The sequence below is a fragment of the Amphiura filiformis genome, unplaced genomic scaffold (assembly GCF_039555335.1).
Source record: "Amphiura filiformis unplaced genomic scaffold, Afil_fr2py scaffold_89, whole genome shotgun sequence".
NCBI lineage: Eukaryota > Metazoa > Echinodermata > Ophiuroidea > Amphilepidida > Amphiuridae > Amphiura > Amphiura filiformis.
The window spans coordinates 224,660-250,136 of record NW_027305553.1 but is presented as its reverse complement, the minus strand read 5'-3'; the positions used below and the strand labels follow the sequence as shown (position 1 = coordinate 250,136).

The following is a 25,477-nucleotide window of genomic DNA, read 5'->3' as shown; positions in this document are numbered from 1 at the left end:
CGATTGACCATAACAAATAATAAAAGTATTATATGTATATCTTTTTTATATAATAGGGGTTAATCGCATGGAGCTATTAAAAGATGGAGAAGAAATAGATTACATAACGCATTGAAACCTTGTACCGATTTGAAATCTGACAAGCTATTCATCGAAAGGTACCTTTTGTTTGAGACAAAGGGCTTCCGCCATTAAATCGGTAAGCTGACCCGACAGTGTATTTTAACATTAAAACGCTTTACCTAGCAGAGCACTGTCAATAAGTGATCAAATGAAAGTCGCGTGAAAGCGCCCAATGGAACGAAAAGTACCTATTGTTACGATGAAACCCAAGGGTGTGATTGAGTAGCCGTAAGCACAAAAGGCACACATTAGCCGCTAATGTATAGTCCGTTGTCACCCCACTGACATTAGGTGCTTCATTTGAATAAATTGAATGCGCTTGCTGAATGATTACATATCAAAGCTGCCATGTAGGCATTTCTGTACATGAATGGTATTAAATAGCTACGTATACATGTAACATATAATAAGTATACCGGTATAGGCCTATATAAAAGTTGTTTCACAAATTGACATTTTATTATATTTTATTTTAAGAAGGAGAATGTCATAAACAGTGGCGTACTGAAGGGGGCAGCTCTTCTGTTAGAGGTCTTGGGAGGGGATGAGGGTGGAGGAGGGGATACGAAGAATGAGAGGGGACTGAAGGAAGAGAGAAAGAGGAAGAAATAAAGAGAAATAAATAAATAGACGTAAATAAATAGAAAGGTAAGGAAAATGATAGGAATGAGAGGGGACAAAACGTAAGAAGGGATGGAGAAGGGAAGGGAGATAAGAAGACGGAGTGATACTTTAGCAAGTACAGAGAAAGGTAAAGAAATGAATGACAAATAAATGTAGGCCTTATAATAATTATTATAGAAACTAAACACAACCCCTCCCCCCCCCACACACACAGGCCTAACACTAGCAGCACTATAGGCAGCCATTCGATGATATCAATGCCTTTATGCGTTACGTATTTAAAAACGCCCAGTCAGATGTATTTTACACCTGCCAAGCACACCCCACCCAATTTCGAAAATTGGACGTTGAATGTACACTCTCATGAATATTGATTGGCAACATTTTCCAATATGTCAGCGCTCAAATCGGACACAATAGAACAATATACCATTCAGTGCGTTGGTTAATCGCCACTAGTGTGTGTGATTCAATGAGGGTTGACCGTATTGGCAAGGATTATTTAATCAGGATTTGACACTGGCTCATTAGCATGTGTACAATGCATATGTAAATAGCGTTTTGTTATTGAAATGATGGGCTGACCTGGCCAGAGGGCGTTAATATTATAGACGTTTGATTAAGTGACAGAATAGTTTCCGTTTGTATCGGCTACCGAACGAAACATTATTATTATGCACATTCCGTGTCACGGAAAAATGTCGACCAGACTAGCTTTGCCAGGCCTTACGTGCCGAACGTAGGTTTTAAAGTATTTGCATAACTGTTTTGCATGGAATTGTAATTGACCAGACTAGCTTTGCCAGGCCTTACGTGCCGAACGTAGGTTTTAAAGTATTTGCATAACTGTTTTGCATGGAATTGTAATTGTCATCTAATATAAAAACAATATTATTTGAAGTTTTAATTAAAAAATAACCCTATTTTACTACGGTAAATTAAGATGGCGGTAAATTACCATGTGAATTTACCGACTCACAATCCTGACATGAATACAAGTTTTAGTATTATTTAATAATATCCTCTATCGTTTGATGTTTTCTTTTCCTTGATTATAGATATATGTGGGTGAGGAGACTTGCCACTATAATCTCTTAAGGGGGGTCGATCGTTTTGTGCGTAATTATAGAGGGCCAGGGGATTCACTCTATCATTTAAAAAATTATTTGAAGAAGTCAAAGAGCCCTAAATATAAAAAACTGTAGTGTAATTCACGCCAGACACAATTTCTTTATATGACAAAAATTAATTTTTGTAATCGATCAAAAAACTAACGTTTTATATCAATTTTAAATTTAGCCTGAATCGATAAATATGGTACCTCTCGCTCTTTTTTTAGGTCAAGGCTGTTTTTACCATTATGCAGCGAACCATTGTTGAAGCTATTTCACATACATGTACAAAACATTCTAGAGAAAGAATGAGGCCATGTACTGTTGAAATATCTTTTGTCGATTTGGAATGATAATGTCATGAAATCGTAAATTTTAAGGTCAAATTCCTAAAACCAAAACAAAACATTGCGACGCAGATATTTCCCGACTTACGCAATTTCATCATCACATCAGTGTCTTTATTATTTATTTGAAACCTTTCCCAAACGTTCGTGCTCTTTATGCATAAAACGGCTAATCTATCTTTACAAAACGCAAAAGGCTAAAGATGGCATTATGAGATTTATCATTTATCATTACACTTCTCCACTCAACTGCCACCGTGGCGGAGCGGTAAAGCGCTAGACGCGTAATCAAAAGAAGTTCCGAATCGCTGGTTCGAATCCCAACGAAGCCTGTGGAAATTCTTTTTTTCTTCAAAATTCATGATCGCATTCCGAAATGAGTCACTTGTCGGTAAATCATGTATCGTATCCTTAAATCGTATTTAAGAAGCAAATCTAATATTTCAAATTCTGTCTTGCTTTGTAGTGGGTTTGACTCTGCACATGCATCGCGGATGTGATTGTGTGACTTGTTTTAACTCGTTTCTGTTTTTACTCCAGGGGGACCACTGGTCACTGATTATCGTTCAAAAAATACTTATATATATTTATGCATATTAGAATAGTAGAAACTTTAACCTTTGTTACACATTTGTAATAATAATAATATAATGTAGGAAACATTTGAACCGACCTACAGCAGCGTAGTTGCTCGTGGAGAATATGTACATAATGCTCTCCAAACTGGAAAGAACACGGTCAACATGGTCCGTTAATCCAGACGATGACATAAGCTGAAAGCCACTGACTTCAGGTTAATTGAATTCATGTTAACAGTTTTGAAGATAACCTTAAAATATCACCCTAAATGTAAATGTGGGCACGGTAAGACTACATGGTGATTCAAAATAAAGTAAACTTACGTTTGTGGACACATGGACAAAAACATAAAATTTCCTCCAAGTTTGATGAAAATGGTCTTAAATTGTCTGTTTTTATGTAACTATCCAAGAGGGATTATCTTGCACTATTTAAATCTCGGTCAATAGAGGATTGCATGGGCATTGACTTATTTTGCTGTGTTACTTAGGTAACAAATGTTGCAAATATTGCAAACTAATCTTTATTCGGATTATTATAATAAGACAATTTAAGATCACTTTCATTAAAATCGGAGGATATTCTCTTTTGACTCATGTGGAGCAAAAATGTTGACCTTCGACCTTTTTGCTAATAACTCCAGACTGGTAAGATTATAAATGTTTTGACTCGTCCAGTAGTATAAAATTGACAATAATATGAATCAAAATCTGGACTCACCAACGATTTTTTCAGTAACGTTGCGACCCGTTCACCGGGTCTTCATCAGACTGCGCAGAGACTTGACTGATGGCGTATTTCTCGTACAAAGGGCAATACTACAAGCAGATCCATGGCTGCGTTATGGGATCCCCTTTCACCAATTGGTATTGACATATTGAGCAGTATGTCGTGAAGAATTTTCCAGGCAAACCTCCAAGACTCTGGCTCAGATACGTGGATGATACATTCGTCGTTATTGATCGGGACGAACAAGACATATCAATCAAGTATATCAATCAAGTTGACTCCAACATTCGGTTTACTCAGGAAAGTAGCAAAGACAATCGGCTTGCTTTCCTAGACTATCTTGTTCACGTTAACCCTGATAACACCCTTAGTACAACTGTTTTCAGGAAAACCACCCATACTGACCAATACCTTCAGTTTGGGTCACATCACCCTTTGTGCACAAATTAGAGGTGATCCGTACCTTGTATCATCGCGTGGATACCATTACTTTTGAAGAAAGGCACGTTCAGAAGGGAAAAGATCACATCCGCAGTGCCCTTTAACAGTGTGGCTACCCAGACTGGGCTTTCGAAAAAGCCACCACAACCAGAGACACCCCACAACAAAATAAAACAGGAGATGTCACAGCTAGCAAAGCCAGAGTTACAATACGTTACTCCACATGCCTTTCAGAGAGAATCAAAAACACTTGCAAGGCATTCGGCATAGCTACCTCTGACAAGCCCTCTAATAATTTACAGAGCAAACTGGTGCACGTAAAACACAAAATACCAAAAGACAAACGGTCTAACCTAGTTTATGGACTAACAAGCTCTGAAACTAGCCCAGTCTTATGTAGGAGAGACAAAACAGTCTATTAAAGCTCGCTTCAATCAACACCGGAGAAGAAGTTCCAACGAGAAACCAGGACTCCGCAGTCTTCACCCATTCAAAACTCTCTGGCCATCAATTCAATGCCGACGACATCATAATCTTCGACAAGGAGGTGGTTTGGGAGGGGAGTGAAAGAAGCCATCTGAGAAAGAGCTGAGAAGCCAGAACTCAATAAGAAGGGGAACCTCCGTTTCCTGGTATCACATGCCCGGGACCCCATCGTGAAACTACTTCCTCGCCGATTACAATCACGTGACCAAACCATCAGTCAAATCTCTGCGCAGTCTGATGAAGACGCGGTGAACGGGTCGCAACGTTACTGAAAATTAAAACCCTTTAAAAGGGTTAAGCAGCGCCAAGGATTTATCATTTAAATATTGGTCCAATGCACTTAAAACCCACCCATAATCATATACCAAAATTACTGAAAAGGTACGGTACCCTAAAACCGTGGCACATTTCCCGTAGGCCTATACCTCCAACCAGTGAGACCCCCACGTATATTTTGTATCGTGTATACATGATCATGAGAATAATTGAATATTTCCGATAACCTTGCTTTTCCTTGTGTTTATAACACTTTTTAATCAAAGTTTTTTTTACTCCCGTCCTCTATCAAAGTATAATCATGACTTGACATGAACTGGCGGCACGATAAAATAACATTTTCAACCTAGTTTTTGACCCCATCGTCTCCATCAAACTACAATCATGAGCCCCGTCACGAGCACCCCTATACATCAATCATCCGAAGATTGAAGAATGCTTTGACAATCGATATCCAAGGCATTTCTTTCCTATAGGTCTAATTGACAACATTTCATGCAGAACAAGTTTTTTTTGCGCTCAACCGCTAACATGCATGACCACATTATTGTCGACTCCAATTCGTTTATTTTACTGAATACTGTGTGAACTACATCTAGGCCTATACTCAAAATACGGGAGTTGTGAGAGATAAGACTGTTTATATCAACTGACCATGCTGACGGCCAACACGAAAATGATGACGTAACAGCTGCTGCTCAGTCGCTAGTATGCTTGACAATGCATTATGGGGGTTTCACTCTCATGTAATCTCTTTCTCAGTCAGTTACTGACATATGTAAAAGAAACCCATGACAAATGACTGTTAAAAAGACCAACTATGTTTAATCTCTTTCTCAGTCATGTACTGCCATACAAAACAAATCCATGCCAAATACAGAGTATGCATGCGCTTAACCTACAATTTTCGATCTCATTTGAGCTCGATTATCGTATGTATTTTGAATGGTGTATCAACAAAAGTTGAGGCATATCACCTATCGTATGCAAGTCATTCGGTGAAATTAAATAGGGAAGCATCGGAAGCGTTGGTTGAGTCCAGTATTTGATTCATATTGTTGTCCATCCAGACTGATAAGTTGTAGATGTGTCAAAGTATTTTCATCCTTATGACCAGAGGATTATTTTAAAATAGATTTCAACCGAATCAGAACAAGTTTGAATTTGAAGCCTTGTGCAAACTTTGACCCTGTGGATCTTGTATTGCCCGCTGGGCACTTGTTAGATTGCATGTACCAACATTCTCCTCACGTTCATATCAGATTTATTGCTTTATTAAGCATTTGTCAGAGTAATTACCGTCTATAATCAAGTGAGGGTGTTCTTTTTGGATGTGATATAAGTATAGGCCATACATGTAAATTATTATTCTGGATAATGCGGGAAGAAATATACATCTGTTGTTAGGGTTGAGGTGTACTCCGATGTCTGTCTCCTTCGATCCTGTATCCATGTATCTGTTGGTTGATCGTAGAACAAGTGTTCCATTGTAGATACTCGTGCTGTAATCTGGAGTGAAAGAAGCAAATAAAAAGTACGATCAAGACGCGTTCAGGTCAAAGCTTTTAATAACATTGAATTATCGGGTTGTATTAAGGTCATGCAAACATTTTTAAAACATTTTATATGAAAAAAACATTTCAACAACATTTAAAATGTTGTCAAATTGTTATTGCAAAATATTCGTTGGCAAATATTTTGCCAACATTTCAATAATAACATTGTGATAATAACATCATGTCATTTAAAGTCACTGAAATGTTACTGTTATGTGACTCTGTTTCTTTTGTTTATCGGCCTATCCCCTTGCTACGAGGGTCGGTGAGTATGTAATGAAAGAGACTTGTAATCCCATATATGGATTATTTTAATGGCATTTCTCTATGATTACATAAACCCTGTATCTTTGTCTTTCAAACAACACATGTAAAAATTATATCACACATTTAATTACGTAACAGCATTAGCATAAAATCAATGGTCTACGGTCACTGGCTAAAAATGAGTCGTTTTTGTTAAGAAAAATAAGAGGCTGAAATGAGGTATTGTTGTATATTTTCTCGGTAATATAATAAGCATCGAGAGTGTTGCCTTTTGGAATATGTGTTATTTTTGCCCAAAACAAGGTTTTCCTTTCTATAAACATTTTGATATTGCCAATAATTGCAAACGTGGAAATGTATTTATTTCTGCCAGTTCTGTTGCCTAATCTCCAAACATTTAAACGGGAGTCTCTCTACAAAATATTTGAAACTGTAATTAAAATATTACTGTTATTCTACTATGGATGCATTTATTTAAAAAGTATTGGTACAGAGAGAGAAGTCGTCGTTTGAATGAGAAATGTATTTTTAATTTTTTCTCTGTTCATTTGAAGTTGAGATCTTCCGTACAAAATCACATGAATTATTAAATTTCTATTTTATAGCATTTTCTAATGTTCAAGCCCTATTTACATGAAATGGTGCAAATTTTATACATTTCCAGCATGTTGTATCGGTCATCCCACTTACGCATCCTCGTACTGAGTACTAGCTCTCACATGTGACTATATTTTAATCTGTTTTATTTTGGAGATATTTAATGTCATTTATAATAACTGTGTTTAAGTTTCGCCATTTTTGCAGAATAATGGTGCTTCCCTTCAAATCCTAATGTTGTTGAAGTTCTATGACGTTCCATTTCCACCCAAGTTTAATGGCAAGTCTCATATTTTACCAAAGGTAGACCCAGGACTTCGTGTTTATTTCTGCTCAGAACTGCCTTATACATCATGTACTTTTACATAATATGCTATTGCTGTAATTTAAAATTTCCGCCTTTTTGCGTGATTTAGCAGTGTGCCTAGTTTATTGATTTTAATGCTTTTACATAATCAAGTATATGGTCTCATTTACACATATGGGGTCAAAGGTCAACTTTCATTACATACTGAAGGACCCTCGTACATATCAAAATGACTCATCAATTTTTATTATGGACACATCAAAGACTAGAACAAAATATAGCATAAGATGTAGGCCTTCATAATTTGTAGATTAATGTTATAACATGTCATGCAACTATACATTATTTCATTTCAATGTAAATGCATTTGGAAGAAGCTATACAATAATAAACATCAAAGTGATAGGCATATTATGTTTTTTTCATACCTGTTTCATCAGTTGATCAAGAGATTCTTCATGAGCACTTTCAATAAACTCTTCCATTATCGCCTGCACAAACCAGGAACCAGATGTTGTATAGCGCAGTGCCTTGTATCCTATAGTAAAGTTATTAAATACAGTAATTACCTTAGTTCAATACGATAACGGATTAAAGTTATTTGATACAGTATTAACCATAAATCAATTACGGATTTGAAATTGTTTTTATGATTTCACTCCCTGTTTTCGGTAGTCAGGACCGTCGTCATTGGGGATCCGACCCCCCCGGCGATCCCTAAAAAGAAAAGAAGAGAGAGAGAGAGAGAGAGAGAGAGAGAGAGTAGTAGAAGGGGAGGGGAGAGAGAGAGAGAGTGAGTGAGAGAGAGAGAGAGAGAGGGGGGAGGTGGTAGAGGGTGAGAGTACGAGATGTGTCTCACATCACATGAGAGAGAGGGGATTGTAGTTTCTAATACCACATTGGTGAAGGTTTTTAAGCTTTTCGATTTCATGACGAACTTCAAGAGTTCAAACCTTCTAAATCATACTAACTCACAGCAACGACCAGGAAACCTTGAGAATACACGCTTCTGGTTCCATAACACAACCATTTAATGTCACCATAACTTACTCTAATGATTAGAATGAATCTATTTTGAAGGTTAAAAATTCTTTTGACCTCCCGGCATCTTGGCTGAAATCTAGGGGCCTCACCGAAGCCCCGATATATCGATAAACGATCGATCACTAATCAAGGCGCAATGCAATCGAAAATTGCACCAAGGCTCATTGCACTAGGGCGAACAAGCAAAAAAAGGGGGGTCTGACACTAACAGGGATAAAAACTATAATAAGTTCGTAATGTATACCCTATTGTGCCGGTCGGGCCGGTATATTGGGCTTACAATGATGCTGGCCAGGCGCGTTGTGGTGATGCAGACAAAGAAATAATGATTTTGCAAGATCGACCAAATATTATTATGTGCGCATCCCATCACCTCTCCGCATCGCGCCCTTTATCAGCATAGGCATAGATCGCGGGGGATATGGAAGATGTAATATTTTGCTACTAAGTGGGATGGTCCATAAAATCATCCCCTAATGTTGACGCCTGTATCATGGTTTCTGACCAAATTAACCTCATATTCTGTCATTTTAGCCACAAAAGTGCCAATTAAATTTATTCCACTTTTGCACCATATTTCACCAGTTTAGTTCCAATATGGTAATTTTTCGCGCGCGCATTTGTACCATAAACTTATTCTGTCGCCAAAGGTGCTAGATTCACTATACTTCAAGATTTTTTCCAACACATCCCCTTAATGTCAACAAGAAAAACGCCACTGTATATCATGTTCATTAGCACCAATTGAGATTATTAGCCATAGGCAGGGTGGCAAGTCAGTCCCCTCTCCTGCTCAGTTGACATATATTTTGTGACAAAATATACGATTTGCATCTTCCTTTTGGTCTATTTTAGACCCAAAATTAACCCCATTTTGCCCCGGTAATTTTCTTTAGTAGGACGATTTGACGATTTGGACATTTTGCCTCTGGCTCGATGACTCCGGTACCTCCCCCTTTGAATTTTTGCTTTGAAATAGCAAATTTTCGCGCGCACTTTATCGATTTTTTTTAAGGAGAAAAATATGGTAACATTGCAAATGTTGCACGCTTCGCGCGCACTGGCTTTCGTATCAAAATTCACCTCCATTTTAGGCTAAAATTGTCTGAAATTGAACATATTTTAGCGCGCTTCGTCCTAACTTTAGCCATGAAATAAGTAAGAATTATGGCAAAAATTAATTTTTATTAAGACCAAATAAGTAATCAAAAGGCAAATTTTTCGCGCGCGGTGCACCAATCTATTTTTGAAAAAGCAACTCAGTTTACCATTTTCCCTCCTGGGCCACTGTACTCCTATTGCAAAATCTAAACTTATTTCCTTTGTTTGTTTTTGTTTTGTTTTGTTTTTTGTTTTGTTTTTCTTTGATATTTTTCGATGGGGGTGTGTCGCACAACCCGCGCCTACCCCTATTTTTGTTTGGTGGATTTGGGCCCCCGCCCATTCCCATGCCGGGCTTATCACTAGCGAGCATTATGACTAGCGGGAGCTCCCCATCCTGCACGCAGTCCACAGCATACAGCATCAGATTCAGTGGAATCTCCGTTTACGAGTCTTAATGAAGTAAGCCTACATGTATATTGAGGAATAAACCAAAAGGTAATTCTTCAGATATAATTCCGGATGTGAAAAACAAAATGAAAGTGAGCTCACAAGTGCGCTAACATGATAACTTACCTTGTATTGATGCATAAGCTATAAATGTGTCAGCTCCGTTCGCTCTGTCAACGGCCGGTTCACAATAATCTTCCTCAAGACCGGCCCCAATGTCTGAAAGCTCTGTACAAAATCAAATTAGACAGGAAGAATTACTTTTATAACAATAATTTTGTAATGTGTTGGGGGCTTTAACCCCTGGGGTAAAAAAAAGGGCGGCAAGAAAAGAAAAGAAAAGAAAAGAAAAAGAAAAGAAAAAGAAAAAGAAAAGAAAAAAAAATGAAGTTGAATAGAGAAGAAAAAAAAAAAAAAAAAAAGAAAAGAAAAATACAAGAAACAAAAAAGAAAGAAAAGAAAAGAAAAAGAAAAGAAAAGAAAAAGAAAAGAAAAGAAAAGAAAAAAAAAGAAAAGGAAAAAGACATAGAAATGGAAAAAAGAAAAGGAAAAAAGAAGTAAATGGAAAAAAAAGGAAAGAAAAAAAAGAAGAAGAAAGAAAATTACGCTTATCATCTATTTGGGCGGCACATTTTTGTAGTATGGCGTGTAATCAGGCAATAATGGGGAGATAGAGAACACTATTAGGCATACAGGGTGGCACATACAAGGAGGGCGGCTTATGGGGGGACACATACAAGAAGAGCGGTACAAGGAGGCTGACTTGCGAAAAAAAAACGCGTGTCGGTCACCCATAAAAGGGCGGCACATGGTAAACTTGTAACCACAGAGAACCTAACCTTGAGAGGGCACTCTATTCACGTGGTTTCTTTTCCAACGCTTAAAGATCACGAATTTGGGTGGTTTGCAAGTGAAAAGTGTCCGCACTATCGATTGATTACGTAACTGTTAATATGGATAATTTATTAGGTTTTTTAATGCAATCGCCTCGACCCATTAGTACATTATTATATGTATTATCAAAGTACTTGGAATATCAATCCGGTGAGTTCAATGAACTACGCCATAATACTGATGGAGGTTTAATGGCGTTTAATGGCGTTTTTTCTCTCCATACACAGATGAACAAATACAATATATGAAGGTCAACACGTATGACCTCCTACGTGACATGTTATATGAGATGTACAAAAACCTGAATATCATAAAGATCAGTATTCGTTTGTGCATATGGACTGCACATATACGATGCTAAATATTACTCATTATATATTATGACAAATATTGGTATTATGACAAAGGCGCCTTATCTTATCGCCGTAACCCAAGATAAGGGACGTACACCTCAGATAAAGCAGTCCCAACTCCAAATAAGGCGCCTTAACCCTAAATAAGGAACATAAACCTCAGATAAGAGAAGTAAACCCCAGACGGCGCCTTATCTGGGGTTTAGACTGCCAGGGGTGAGTTTACGTCTCTTATCTGGGGTTGAGGCGCTTTATCTTGGGTTTAGATGCCTTATCTGAGGTTTACGACCCTTATCTGGGGTTAACGACCCTTATCTACAGTTAAGGCACCTTATGTGGGGTTTAGATGCCTTATCCAGGGTTTATTTTCCTTATTTAGGGTTAAGGCGCCTTATTTGGGGTTTGGACTGCTTTATCGGGGGTCTACGTCCCTTATCTGGGGTTACGGCGCATTATCTGGGGTTTAGATGCCTTATCTGGGTTTAGACTGCGATATGCTAAGGTTAAGGCATCTTAGCCACAGGTAAGGAACGTAAACCCAGGATAAGGCCGTCTAAACCACAGATAAGGCGCCTTATCCCTAGAAAAGGGATGTAAACCCAAGATAAGGCAGTTTAAACCCCATATAAGGGACATGAACCCCAGATAAGGCGGAAATGACACACTTATGCTTCAGCTCTCATTCAAAAACCACATTTACGCTCTACCAAATGGGGACCATCTTGGATTTCTTGGCAAAAATTATGTTATAACGTCAAATTAATGTCAGATTCGGATCTCTTGGGGTCGACTTACCGGAAAAAGTGTCTTTGTACTTTGATTATGGACAAGACCGCCTCATCAAAATGCAACACTTTAATGTGATGAAAGGCTATAAACTATAAATTCAAGAGGATCCAATGTTGCATTGGGAAGAAACAGGCTTGTTATAAACACCAAAACCAATGGGTACCAATCATTTTGATACAGCCTGCACATCCGCAAATGCTGGGGGTGTGTGTGTTGGTGTGGGTGGGGGTGGGGGGTGTGTGGAGGTGTGTGTGTGTCGGGGGGATGCTGTATCTTTTCTCCAGAGCTGCACAAACTCAGCCCCTACCCCCCAGGGGGGTAAGGACCTGCTGGCTACACCACTGAAAAGAATTCGTATATTTTAAGGTAAAGTGAAATGCGTCCGCTACCCACAGCTACAACCGCACCTTAGTCACCACACCGATCACCACCAACCACCATGTATATAACTGGCGCCACATGGGGATTGTTGGAAAATACGCACATTATATGATTAAAGTGAGTATGACACTCATGAAATAATTAACACTAAAGTTCGTATAGAGATTGTTTTGCTCTATTAATTTGTGTCACAATGACGATTCTAACTGTCTGTATTATTTAGATCTATAGGTTCTATCGTTGAAACTTTTTATAAAGTCTTACCTCCACGGCATGCCTGGATGAAGAACATTTTTGGCTTGTTCGCCAAAGCTCTACAGTTGTTTGGCCTAAATTTATCCACAATGCGTTGGATTTTCATTTCTATGCCATTTTGACTCTGAATGAATCCTTCACGGCCATGACTCATTAAGACAACAACCGAAGAGGCGTCATCAGCATTAAACTCCTTTACAAATTTGTCAAGAGTGTCGTTGATTTCCTGTGTGATAACAAAATCGACAGAGGCCGATTTTAATGGATGAGTTGAGCACAACACAAGTGAGAGATTGCGATTCCTTAGGCCTTGGTGCTACGGCTGTCGTCAGTCTAAATATAGGGTCCACAACTTATAAGTTCCCCCTAAAAACTTTGTAAAATAAATTGAAAAATATTTGACAAAATGCGAACGTGTAAACAGATATGTGTAGCCTTATTTATTTTACACATACAAAGTTATATAGCGTCACGCGTCATCGCGTTCAGTCACAATTGTTCACTATGTAAAAAAGAGAGACCGGTTAAAGCAGTGCTAAAAGTGTACATCTGAGTCCATAGGAGTCAACTCTTATGGACCCAGGTGCAACTTATAAAACGACCTCTTTTCTTACCATGCTTACACAATTAACCATTTTGACTGAACGCAATGATGGGTGACGCTATAAATTGGTCCACGGGAGAGCTATAGAGCTATAGAGCTATACATATATTTTTACATTGTGAAATAATTATATTTCGACTTTTTAAAACAAATATTAGGGGGAACTTATAAGTTGTGGACCCTATATTTAAATGAACGCATGACATCGCAAAATCTTAATTTTAAATACTTAAAGGGGCACAACTACCAAGGCATAAGAATCGAATAAAGCATCGGGCAAAGCTTGTTAACATTGCTATTGTAGTATTATCCAAGTCATCGGTGCTTACAACTTGCACTTTATTATTAGTCTCAATAATAGTATTTGTATTAATTTTGCATGTGTATTTTTTTATATTATTATCATGATCATCAATGGTCAATTGGAAAATACAAGAATAATATAATTTAATAAAATCGTTTATGGATGGTAACGATAAAAATTATACAATTGCTATTTCGCTTTTTAGAAAAAAAAGTAGATAATGGCAACAATATTATGTGCAGTAGAATCAGTAATATCTTGGCTAACAGAAAAGCTTTAGTTCATTTCTTTCCTAGTTCAGATTCAAATGCTATGCCCAATTTTTGTACCGCGTAAAATTGACTTTCATGCTCATCGTCAAAGATTTCAGAAAAAAAGCAAATGTTTTCATGTTTTTCTTTCAATTAATTGACATTAGTAAATAAATAATATGATATTTATTTCAAATTAATAAATTAAGACTCCACTTCAAATGCCCCATTGTTTAAAATCACCAATCTTAAGAGCACAGACCAGATGAATCATGAGTCAACTCAATTCAGTCATTTTTGCTACGTACAAATATAAAAGTGGCCCTAGCTGTTTTAGGACTACTTTAACCAATTGGACATATCTTCGCTTGTAGACCATCGATTTTATTGAAAACAATGTAGTAGCTCACAAAATTACCTTGACGACCAAGTACAACTTAAGTGACATGTTTGTCTAATACTCTTTTCTAAATTGTATAAATTTATTTGTTACAACCTGTATCATATGCCAGAAGTTCACGTATTTATCTATTGCAGAATTCCATGCGTGAGTTGTTCGTTTAGGTGTGCGATGTTAGAATATGAACGTCAGTGTCCTTTTTCAGTATTCATATTACCTGATCAGTCTGATTCTTGTATGGAACGACGTCATAACCTAATTCTTTGAAGAGGTCCTGCATATTCTGGTAATCAATTTCGGATCCTGTGCGGTCAGATTCCACGTTCAAAATATAGGCACGACCTTTTCTCTTGGATTTGAGAAGGCTTGTGTAACACTGAAGATGATTGAAGAGAAAAAACTTTATTAGAACCATTCCATATGCCTACCATTGTTCACGCAATTATAATAACAAAGAAAAAATTCCATTTAGCTCATATAATAATAGAGAGCTTGCGAAACGAAGTTTGAAAATATATTTGAACTTCTACGACAACTTCACATAATAGCGATTGGATTTTTTGCTCAGACTTACATCAACGTCTGATTGTTTACTGCACCAACAGCGTCTTGTTGCTTAAACCCAGGACATGCGTATCAAAAGAGCGACACGTGTAAGCGACTGCAGCCAAATCTCTCCCTTTTGTTTGGTCAAGTGGGTTGTTAGTCACAAATTGATTGATTTATTTATTATTTATTTAATAAATAAAGATAATATAAATTTTATTAATATTTATTTATACGATATTATAATTTATTTGTTGTTGTAGATTCTTGATAAAGGCCATGTTCAGAAACGTTGGATAAAACTTTTCAACAACACCAGTCTATTTTTATCTCATATATATATATATATATATATATAGAAAATTAACTGCGTCGACATTTGATGAAGGAAGCAAAAGAAGAAGAATATTATAATGTCGTAATTGAATATTCAATTACGACATTATAATTATTCTTCGCTTCTTTGCTTCCTATATATATATATATATAGCTCCGTGTATCTCCATTAATTTTTTACTTGAATATATATATATATATATATATATATATATATATATATATATATATATATATATATATATATATATATATATATATATATATATATATTCTCTATTTTACCCTTTTTTCTGCCTCTCGGTGGGTTTCGATTTCTGGATCATCTTCTTCATCTGCTTCTTGTAAGATCCATCTGTTTCGGGAACAACGCCATACACCTATTTTGAAGTATAGAATTTAGTGTTATTTCGTTTAAACCCATAAAGTGTGATTTGCTTTAAGAATAGATTACTATTTATAAATGTTAGTTTTCACTGATCATATTGCACCCTTTTAATTTCGACCTAAACAAATAAGGTAAAACAAACACAAATTGATATTTCATTGCAACGCCTACCATGCGTGTATCAGCTCGCCGATCGTAATATTATCATGAATATTGGCGTGGCTACACACAGCTAGGACGAACAAACAAGACGTAAGACGAATAACGATATGCACATAGTTAATACGTCAATGATTCACACGCACGCGATGTTTTTAGCTACCACTCGATCGGTGAACACCAGAGATATCCGGTTTTATTATAAAAACTTAAACTTTACTTATATTAAAGCTTTTCAGGTTAAGTGTTTCACGTGGTATTTTAGTACACCATTGGGCATTACAATCATGCAAAAAGTAGCAATTTAACAAAAATGGAGGGCGTCGCTGTGAAGCAAATCACACATTATGGCTTTAATAGTTTCATAAAGAAATTTAATTCATTGCTCAAACAAGTATCGTTAGGCCCTACACTTGAAAAAGTCGCCATGATTTAGTAATTAAAGGAGTCTTGAGCAAATTAATTAACTTGCTGAATATTTGTATTGTATATTGTATATTTATTAAAAATCACATAGCAGCCAACGGCTGAAAAGCATGACATTTACATTAAAAACAGCATTATGAAAAATACATACATTATAATTATAACACTCAAACATTAAAAACATGAAAATGAATAAGAGCATATTATAATTTTACTTGACTGGATTTGGAACAATATCAAAAAATTACTGGCAAGATAAAAAGAAACTACATTGTTTTTAGGAGGGTAAGGGACTATTTTGAATCTGTTGGTCCTACATCTAAAAGAGTCCAATTTTGGTTGTCTTCTGAGAGTCGTGTGGGATTGATACTTACTAAGTGGAAACCAGGGTGAGAACCTCACAGACGTGCTTGCTTTCAGGGAAAATTCCTTGCAGATGTTTTGTCTCCTCTCAGGCAACGAATGAAGTTCAAGGGTAGCTAAGGAATCTGCATAGGTAGTATACTTTCTTCCATGGATGTATTTGCAAACACGTCTCTGAATTTTCTCAAGCTGGGCCACCTGATTATGAGTTAGGGCCACATGTCTTGAGTTGGGACCCTGAAAAAGTGGGAGGTGTGACACTTTGACTGAAAACTTTTCTCTTTAATTAAACTATGAAGACAGCATCATAATCCTTCAAGTTTACATTCATTTGAAAGCTAATTTATTCTGCTTGAACATGGTACCAAAGATAAGAAATACGACATTACGACAAGCAAATTAATTTTTCGAACCAATAAGTCAACGAAGTGCAAAGTGGGAGGATCACGGACACGGATCTTCGGACACGGTACAATGTAATCTTTATGGGAAAAATGAATTTTAAGAGGTACCAACTATGATCCACTTGAAATTTGTAGTAATTTAAAATTGTATGGTTAATAGGTGTATTTGAATGGACTTATTAATAGTTCTGCTGTAATATTTTTAAAATTTTACTTTAATTATACATTAATGACACTTAACGAGCTGCTAATTAAGAGTAAAACCATGATGCGACAAAAGCTCTGACATTCAGAAATTGTGTTGGGAGTTTTGAACCCCCTCATAAATGCTGTATTAAGCAAGTAATTAATAAAGAATTAAACAAATTGTAGGCCTGTAATAACTAAATTATTAGATTAATGACATTTAACAAGTTGTTAATTAGCAAGGTTAAAATAATTTTGCCATAAATGAGTCTGATCATTAGACATTTTGTGAACTATTTTGAAGGAAAAAAATTGTCTTACAGGTCAAAACATTTTACCCCCTCTCATTAATGCTGTTAAGCAATTAATAATATTAAGATAAAATGCAACATTGTCTAATGTATGGTATCTGATAATTTAATTATCACAATCTAGGTCACAGAGTTGACACAGTGTCAAGAAACAGAGGTAATGACTGGAAGCTCCACTATGTAGCATATGTTAACTGTGATGGAAAACTGAATGTCAGAGAGCTGCCATGTTATTGTATGGCATGTTTACAAACTGATTTTGATGCTTTTGAAAACAAAAATAATGTAAAGCCTTTTCAGCTTGTAAGGCCCGGTTGTAAGGTTTGCAGAATCACACACCAACAAAGATCAAAACTCTTCTACATCTAGTAAAGCACCAACAAAAAAGTGTCATTAAAACTGAAGAAATGGCAAACTTGTATGGCCTTGTTTGCCTAGGATCAGTAATTCCATAAAAACCATCAAGTGATTCAATATGATTACCACTTGTTTAAAAGTTGAATCAGGCGTTATTACAGTCAATAAAGTAGCTTCTGTTCATTCTGACTATAACATATATTTCTTCCTGGAGATGAGGTGATTGTTGGAAAATATTATAATTATCAAGAGACTACAAGAGAATAGTGTTTAAAAGCCATTATAGCAAAGCAAAATATTGTATATATATGTTGGTATGAGCAAGAAAAAAGCAAATTATTGCGTTCTTCAAAATGCAGACCATGAAGACATTTTGTGTTCATTAGCGTGTCTGCGCTTTGATTCAGCTAGGATAACCAAGATGGGTAAAAACTGATTATTAAAGTATTAGACAGGCTCATAGTTATATAACTTGTATTTTTGATGTTTATAGAGCATGTGTGTATAACCAGAAAGCACTCTGGACATGATCTACCTACACATTATGCTGAAAGAACAATGTGACAATTTTCACAGCAAATTTTTACTCTAGGATGTATCTCATCAGTGGACCAAATTTTTTGAGTGGTACACTTTTTTATGGAAAAATCACTGATATTTGTACTTGTAACTTCTTAACACTTACCCGTATCAAGAAGGGGGTGAGATGTTTAGTTTTTGCAAGGCAAACGTTTGAATTAAAAAAGGCGTAAATTTCTTGAATTTTGTCGGTGTCACGCAAAAGGTTCCCAACTTAAGACACACGGCCTTAGACCAGGATGCCAAAGTGGGGCGGCATACTCTAAAACAGGGCGGATGTACCTCTTGTACACCAATAACAACTCCTCCGGTGAGAGAGATGCTTCCTTCAGTTGAGCATGAAGAGTTTACGATTGGCCTCCACACACATGGAATCAACCTGTTCATCCTAACATAGATTATTTTGGATCATAACGCCCAGGAGTTTAACCTTCTCAACAACAGTTAAATTATGATCATCAATGGAAAGATCTACATGTGGGGTAGCGTTCTTATCAAAATAAACTTGCATGACCTGACATTTTGATTTAACTTTAATTTATTGCTCTTAGACCACTCATAAGGGGCACCAAGATTCTCTTGGATTGCACTATCATCACTATATGCTCGATTTTCACCTATTGTTATGTCATCAACGTATTTCCAGACTCTGTTGTTTGTATGCTGGACATCATTCAAGGCATAGTTGATCAAGGCAAGAAAGGTAATAGGTCCCATGTTGGTACCTTGTGGATCACCTCCAGAGAGAGTAACACATTCAGAAAAGGTTTGCTTGTATTTAATATTTTGCTTACGGGAGGAAATGCAGTCAATCACCCACTTGACAATTGCAAGGGAGACACCCATCTTCAACAAATTGATGACAGCAATTCTGCGGACTATCATGTCGAAGGCTTTCAGTCCGTAAGGACAGGAGTGCTAACATTACCAGCCTTTTCAGCTCCAGAAATCATATGATGGTAAACATCAATGAGGCAGTGGGTGGTTGACATTCCTTTCTGATTACCATATTGTCGGTGATCAATGTAGGAAATGTAGGGCTGAATAGCAACAAGAACCCATTTGGCTACTAGTCTACTGTAGTAGACCAGTTTAATTTATCATTCCCTAAATTAATCTCTCTGACCTGACCATGGAAAACTCATCATTCCTGTTCTGATCCAACAGCTCAGCTATCCATGAGAAAACTGGTCTACTGTATTTCGAATATACAATGAACTATGCACTCTATAGTGGGTATGATGTTACCTCATTAAAAATGCAGTCTTGGCTGTTTATGCACATATCCTGTGGTTTTTACAAATTAAGCCGTTTGAATGGCCGTCCAGGGCGTATTATTTGCACAAGGTCCAATGTATACGCTTGACGTCGCGCACGTATACGCGATGGTTAAGCTGTCAAATGAAATCTGAATAAAACTTTACCTGACCCAGATAGAGCTACCCCACGTGAATTGGGTTCAGTGAACACAGTGGTTTGGGCTAATGCATAAACATGAATGCTTGCCTATCTGTTATTGGTTAAGATTTACCACCCACATTCAGTGACATTGATTATTACTTCATTAACATTCATCTCAGATTGGAGATGAAAGAGGTTGAGTCTATGTGTTAAGATATGGTGGGTCACACAGGTCATACCCAACTACCGCAGTCCTTTTATCTCTGGGCAGGGCAGTCACTGAGATGTGATGTGTTTCGTCATGGATTTTAAATGGTTTCATGCATGTTTATCAAAAAAAGAATGCAGCTCAGTCTATTTGGCTACACGACCTTAAGCAACCTTGGCAAGACCAGCTGTAAGAGAAATTGGCCTAAGTTTGTCAATGGAAGGGGGTTTGCTTTGGAATAGGTACCTGCTTTATTGTGCCCGTCATTTTCATTGAAATTTAAACCATTATGTTTGTTGCTTGGTTGATTAATTGATTATTCTGAAGAAGTTCATCAAGCCAGACACAACGCTAGTAGTACAGGACGTTATGTGGTGATAATTGTGCAAGCATTTTGTCTTGCTGCATTAGTGGAACCAATGATAGTTTGGTATCCTTATACCTCAAATGATAAAACTAGAATTGGTTCCATTGTTTTCTATACCCCTATGCTTCCCACCAGGGTCGAAGGTCATAATGGGGTCTAAAATGTAAAATCTGTAATCATATTGTAATATACCTCAATTAGTTCCTCTCTGTGCTTGGAATAAAAAAAAAAGTCAATCGTCATAATTGCACTAGGGTATTTAGTTCAGGAGTTATAGAGGAAAATAAGGTCAAATGTCAAATATCTCATACATAGAGGCCCAATTTTCAAAATGTACCAATTCAATCGCGTCTTATCTCAAATTACTCCCTCGATAAACTAAAAAGGAAAATAATTTGTTTGGGAAATGTATAACCTCGGAATCGGATGAAATCATAGGTCAAAGGTTATGCATGTACCTTTTTCTATTTGACTTGGGGTGCATTATCCCTGAAGGCGGACATGACAATACGAATTGCACTAAAATTGTAAACTAAGCATATATTTGAGATTTCTTATGTTAAGGGGAATAATTTGACACCGGTTCCGATGATATCAGGTCATTTTTAAATGTTGACCTCTGTGTATGAAAATTTTGATATAAACTTTGCACCGTAGAAAAATATGACAATTCGTTGGGTGCATTACATCTACTTGGGGGGGGGGCAAATTGGTCCTGTAAATGGTAGGGTTACCAATTCAAGTCTTTACGAACGATCCGGCAGAAGCTTGATTGTGAATGTTGGGTAAAGGATTGCGTCTTGAGCTGATCTTTGGGTCTTGCTGTAACACAAGTCTAACTCCAGCAATGTTCACTTGTGATCTAGCAGTTCATGGTCTGCCTGAAGCTTCCGGCTGTCTGTTCCTTAGTGTCCCATGCACATTGAGCTTGTTCACATTTTTATATAAATGTTCCCTTACATGGAATCCGATTAGCTGTGGGAAATTTGAGACGAAAAAAGACACTGAAGTTCAGTGGGACTCTTAGTTTCATGATAGTTCGTCAACAGAAACGTGCGCTCCCGTGCGGTAATTTGTGGTGCCATGTTGTCATTTGGCCCGTTTCATTATAATGTAGTGCAATGAGGTAAAATTCATATTTACAAAAACCTTTAACATGGGGGAATTATTGATCGAAACCACACCTGCAAAGTAACTTTATTTGCATTTTAATATCGCGCCTTACCAATCAATATAATAGGTACTTGGGAAGTGAAACCGTGTGCAGCTACGAAAATGGGTGGTTGCATTCAAATGAGTATAACTTGAATTGTTGCAATTGCAACAATTCCTTTTTTATGTAAACGTATAGAATTTGCTCTGTTCAATGATGTTTTCATTTTTCTCAGATTCCTTACCGATCTCTATATTTACATCCCCTCAAACATGAGTTTACTTCTTATTGACTCAGCCTGTATGTGGTATTTTTTGGTTTGAGGTAAAAGGTCATTAAGGGGTCACTTCCGGTATAAAATCAAATTCCTTCAAAATGCTACTTCTCCCACAAATTACATAGGACGGTGACGCAACTTGCACACATGCATTGCTATTACTCAGTGTCTAAGAATCATACACAAATTTGAAGTCAAAGGTCATTAAGGGGTCCCTTCCGGTATAAAACCAAATTCCTTCAAAAAAATTTAATAGCTAAGAAAAACATAGGAGAGCGACGGTATGTGCACACATGAATTATGTTTACCTAATGTATATTTGGGGTCAAAGGTCATTAAGGGATTACTTCCGTTCCAAGAAAAAACATTCAAAACGTCCCTTCTGTCACATGGCAGAGTGATACTATGTGCAGAGTGATACTATGTGCACACATGCATTGACATAAGGCAATGCCTTTGGGGTTTTCGTAGATTTTGGGGTCAAAGGTCATTAAGGGGTCACAACACGGCTGTGTCCGTGGTCTTAGACCACAGCTAAGTCTAGTTTCCTTTCTTTCTGTCAAAATCACGAATAAATTGCCCTATATTGATTTACCGATTATGACCACATTTGGGCAAAAGCTTCACTATCCCGGCCTGTACATTTGACATGACCCATATGTGGATCAAACGTCACGCATGAGTAATTTTGAGCTAAATTAATGTGATTTCTACCAAGATTGCCTCTTCTCGTACATATTACATGGCACAGTAATAAGACTTGGACATTGATATTGGCTTTAGCCGTCCCTGGTATATGGGTTAAATACAGATCTGGGGTCAAAGGTTAGTTAGGGGATATTGTTGGTACATAGCCAAATACTTTCAGAATGCTTCTTTTCCTACATATTACATGGTACAGAGACATGATGCAGTCATGTCTACAGTAGAATTCAATTCGACCTTTGCAGGACTTAAACCACATTAAAAGCTATTAAACCAAGATAACACTCATTGAAAGCAGCTCAACTGATTAAATCATATCTTCTCGGTTAAATACACACATCATATGTTTCTGCTTTTACACGTACAATGGAGCAATGGCTGGGATTATAGTTTCAGTTGGGTGAACGATTATAAAGCGAGCGCTAGAGAACAATTCTGTGTGGGCTTTTGTTTACGAAATGAGACAAAACTCTGCTTATTGTTAACCAGCGTTCTTGAAAATGAGAAACATGGTGGTTTGCAGACTTAACACGGTTTGGAAATAATTTCTTCATATTTTTTGGTGTTATCTGTCGTTTACATATCATTCCTAAAACACCAAAGTACGAATATTTCCAAACATCTAAATTAGCTAAATTAGCTAAATGTTACAAAACTATATTGTCTAGAATTTTAGAAGAGTACTTTTAATATTGGCCGGTTATTTTTCACACAGCGACGTTAACTAGGCAATGTACTATTACCTATAACATTAACTAAAACACCAAAGTACGAATATTTCCAAACATCTAAATTAGCTAAAAATTTAGGACATGTTACAAAACTATATTTTCTAGAACTTTAGAAGAGTACTTTTAATATTGGCCGGTTATTTTTCACACAGCGACGTTAACTAGGCATATCCCCATTCTTTTAACGTAGGCTATTTGTAGAGGTCACGCGTCAATGGGAAAGAGCACTGTGTATTATGTATAGGAAAACGGACAGTAACTGCAGTATGATGAGACTAAAACACAAAAATTTGACATTAACGGGTGTATATAGGGTAAATGCTGATTTGGAGATCAATGTAGGTATGAAAGGCAAACCTCAGTTAACACATTTGCTAGTCAGCCAAATTGGCCCAAACTGGGGCCCAAACACAACACATATTTTACATAGAAAATTAAAAGAACGGATTTTTCAAGGAAACCTACATAAATAAACACAGAAATAAGTCCCCCTCTGAACATGTCATCATAACATTGTAAGGCTTCGTTTTGTACCAATAAAACTAACTTTGAAATAATTATATGACTGTTTACCAAGTGCTGTGTGAAAATGAGAGATTTCCATGACTTCAGAGCTGAATGAGCCTAAATTGAAGGCAAAAACTGCCCTTTTCAAAAGTCACAAAGTAGGCCTATGCTTGTCACAAAAGTTGATTCATGGCTTGTTACTACAGGGGCGAGTTTCTCGACAGGAGTCTTATTAAGCCGTAGTCTTAAGGTGGCCTTGAGGCTACTAAGCCTAGCCCGCTCTCGAAGCCCGAGTCTTAACTCTAGTCGGATTTCTTCAACGCAAATTCAACCTAGTCTTAGTGGCCTTGTAGGCTTAACGCTTGACAACCTCGTCTCTTTCAACCAGCGACTTAATTGTATAGTCTGTTGGAGGTAGATGTACATAAGCTGTGGTCCTCACGGTTTACCGTACTAACAAGGTTGCCGTCTCATTATCGCAATGTTCCCGGCGCAAAGACTAGCCTGGACCCGCGGTCTTGTGCTTGGGCTTATACCGTACACAACTTGATGCAAGAATATTTTGTCTGTTTTTGTGTCTTTTATGTATTATTTTATTTCCACTTGACTTTTATGAGTCCAACTTGTATGAATGATACGTCTATGCTTTATACTCGTGATTCTTTCTTTGCATCCCAAAAAGGGTAAAACTGTAAGCCTAATGGAAAGGAATCTGTGATTCCCCTAAAAAGGAAAGCAACCAACGTGCTATCTACTGCTGATCAATAGTCTTCTCAGATCTCACATGAAGTTATCTGTTGGTACAATATTTATGCTCGACGGGTGGCTTAGCAATTGGCTTGTCTAGCCTCAAGGCTTAAGAGGTCGTAAGACCAGGCTTAACTGAAAACGTATTTCCCGAAGCACGGCTACCATAGCCTCGAGGCTTCGTTAGCCCGTGGGCCAGGCTTGTAGGATTAACCCCAGGCTTCAGTAAAATTTGCATTTCTCGAAATCAGTCTTCTGTAGCCGTAGTCTACGCAAGCCTGTTAGACCAGGCTTACAGCGGCTTTTCTTGGCCCTGCCTCAGAGCAGGTCTTAGGTCGTAAGCCTTGGTCTATTTCAATTTACAAATTATTTAAATTGTAACGCAAAGTTTATCTTTCATATTTTGACGGTCTTTCAATTAACACGAGTAAGCAGTCGCGTAACTAGAGGGTGGAAGCGAGGGATCTCTTGCCCCCCCATGAAAAAAAGTAAATTAGGCCTACTTCTGAGAGTTATTAATTAACCTCATATTTGGTCATTTTAACCTTAAAAACTCAATTTTTAAAGTTAAATAAATTGCATTTATCCCACTTTTGTACCATTGGCCTATATGTCGCCAGCTTTAATCTGTAATATGGCATTTGTACCATTTTTTTTTTCAATCGCACCTCCCCCATGTCAAAAAGAAATCTACGCCAATGTTCCGGGGACACATTCCAAGCAGATCCCATAACTCCTCAGACCCACTCCACCCCTTACAAACCCAAACAGCATTAACGATGCCTGCCCCTCATTTATTATGTTTGCCCCCGCTTTCCCCCACCCACCCCAAAGGAAAATGTCTAGTTACGCCACTGTGGGTAAGTAATTGTTCGATTTAGAGGAACATTTCAGCATTTTATTTTAGTGTTCATTTGAGTTAGTTGAATTTTTTCAAGTAGCTGTTGCTATCATAAGACCCACTCATTTTGAATGATGATTTTTTTACCAACGAATATAATTTTTTTTAAATTCTTTCATCATCATCATCATCATGATCATCATGATCATCATCAT

The 25,477-nt window shown here is 37.1% G+C and overlaps 2 protein-coding genes across 2 annotated transcripts in view; both read right to left on the bottom strand.

The window, feature by feature from the left end:
* Nucleotides 1–1,629: 1,629 nt before the first annotated feature.
* LOC140144864 (caspase-2-like) lies at nucleotides 1,630–15,097 on the bottom strand. The gene is made up of 6 exons (XM_072166666.1): nucleotides 15,053–15,097; nucleotides 14,488–14,646; nucleotides 12,721–12,937; nucleotides 10,166–10,267; nucleotides 7,873–7,982; nucleotides 1,630–6,226 (listed from the first exon to the last, which is right to left on the bottom strand). Exons 1-6 carry the CDS (start codon nucleotides 15,095–15,097, stop codon nucleotides 6,083–6,085), a joined length of 777 nt encoding a protein of 258 aa, XP_072022767.1. The 3' UTR covers nucleotides 1,630–6,082.
* Nucleotides 15,098–15,433: 336 nt separating this feature from the next.
* LOC140144863 (uncharacterized) overlaps nucleotides 15,434–25,477 on the bottom strand; it is a 113,429-nt gene continuing 103,385 nt past the window's right edge. The window contains exon 5 of the mRNA XM_072166665.1: nucleotides 15,434–15,532. Within this exon, the coding sequence (XP_072022766.1) occupies nucleotides 15,434–15,532 (99 nt within the window). The remainder of the gene's footprint in view (nucleotides 15,533–25,477) is intronic.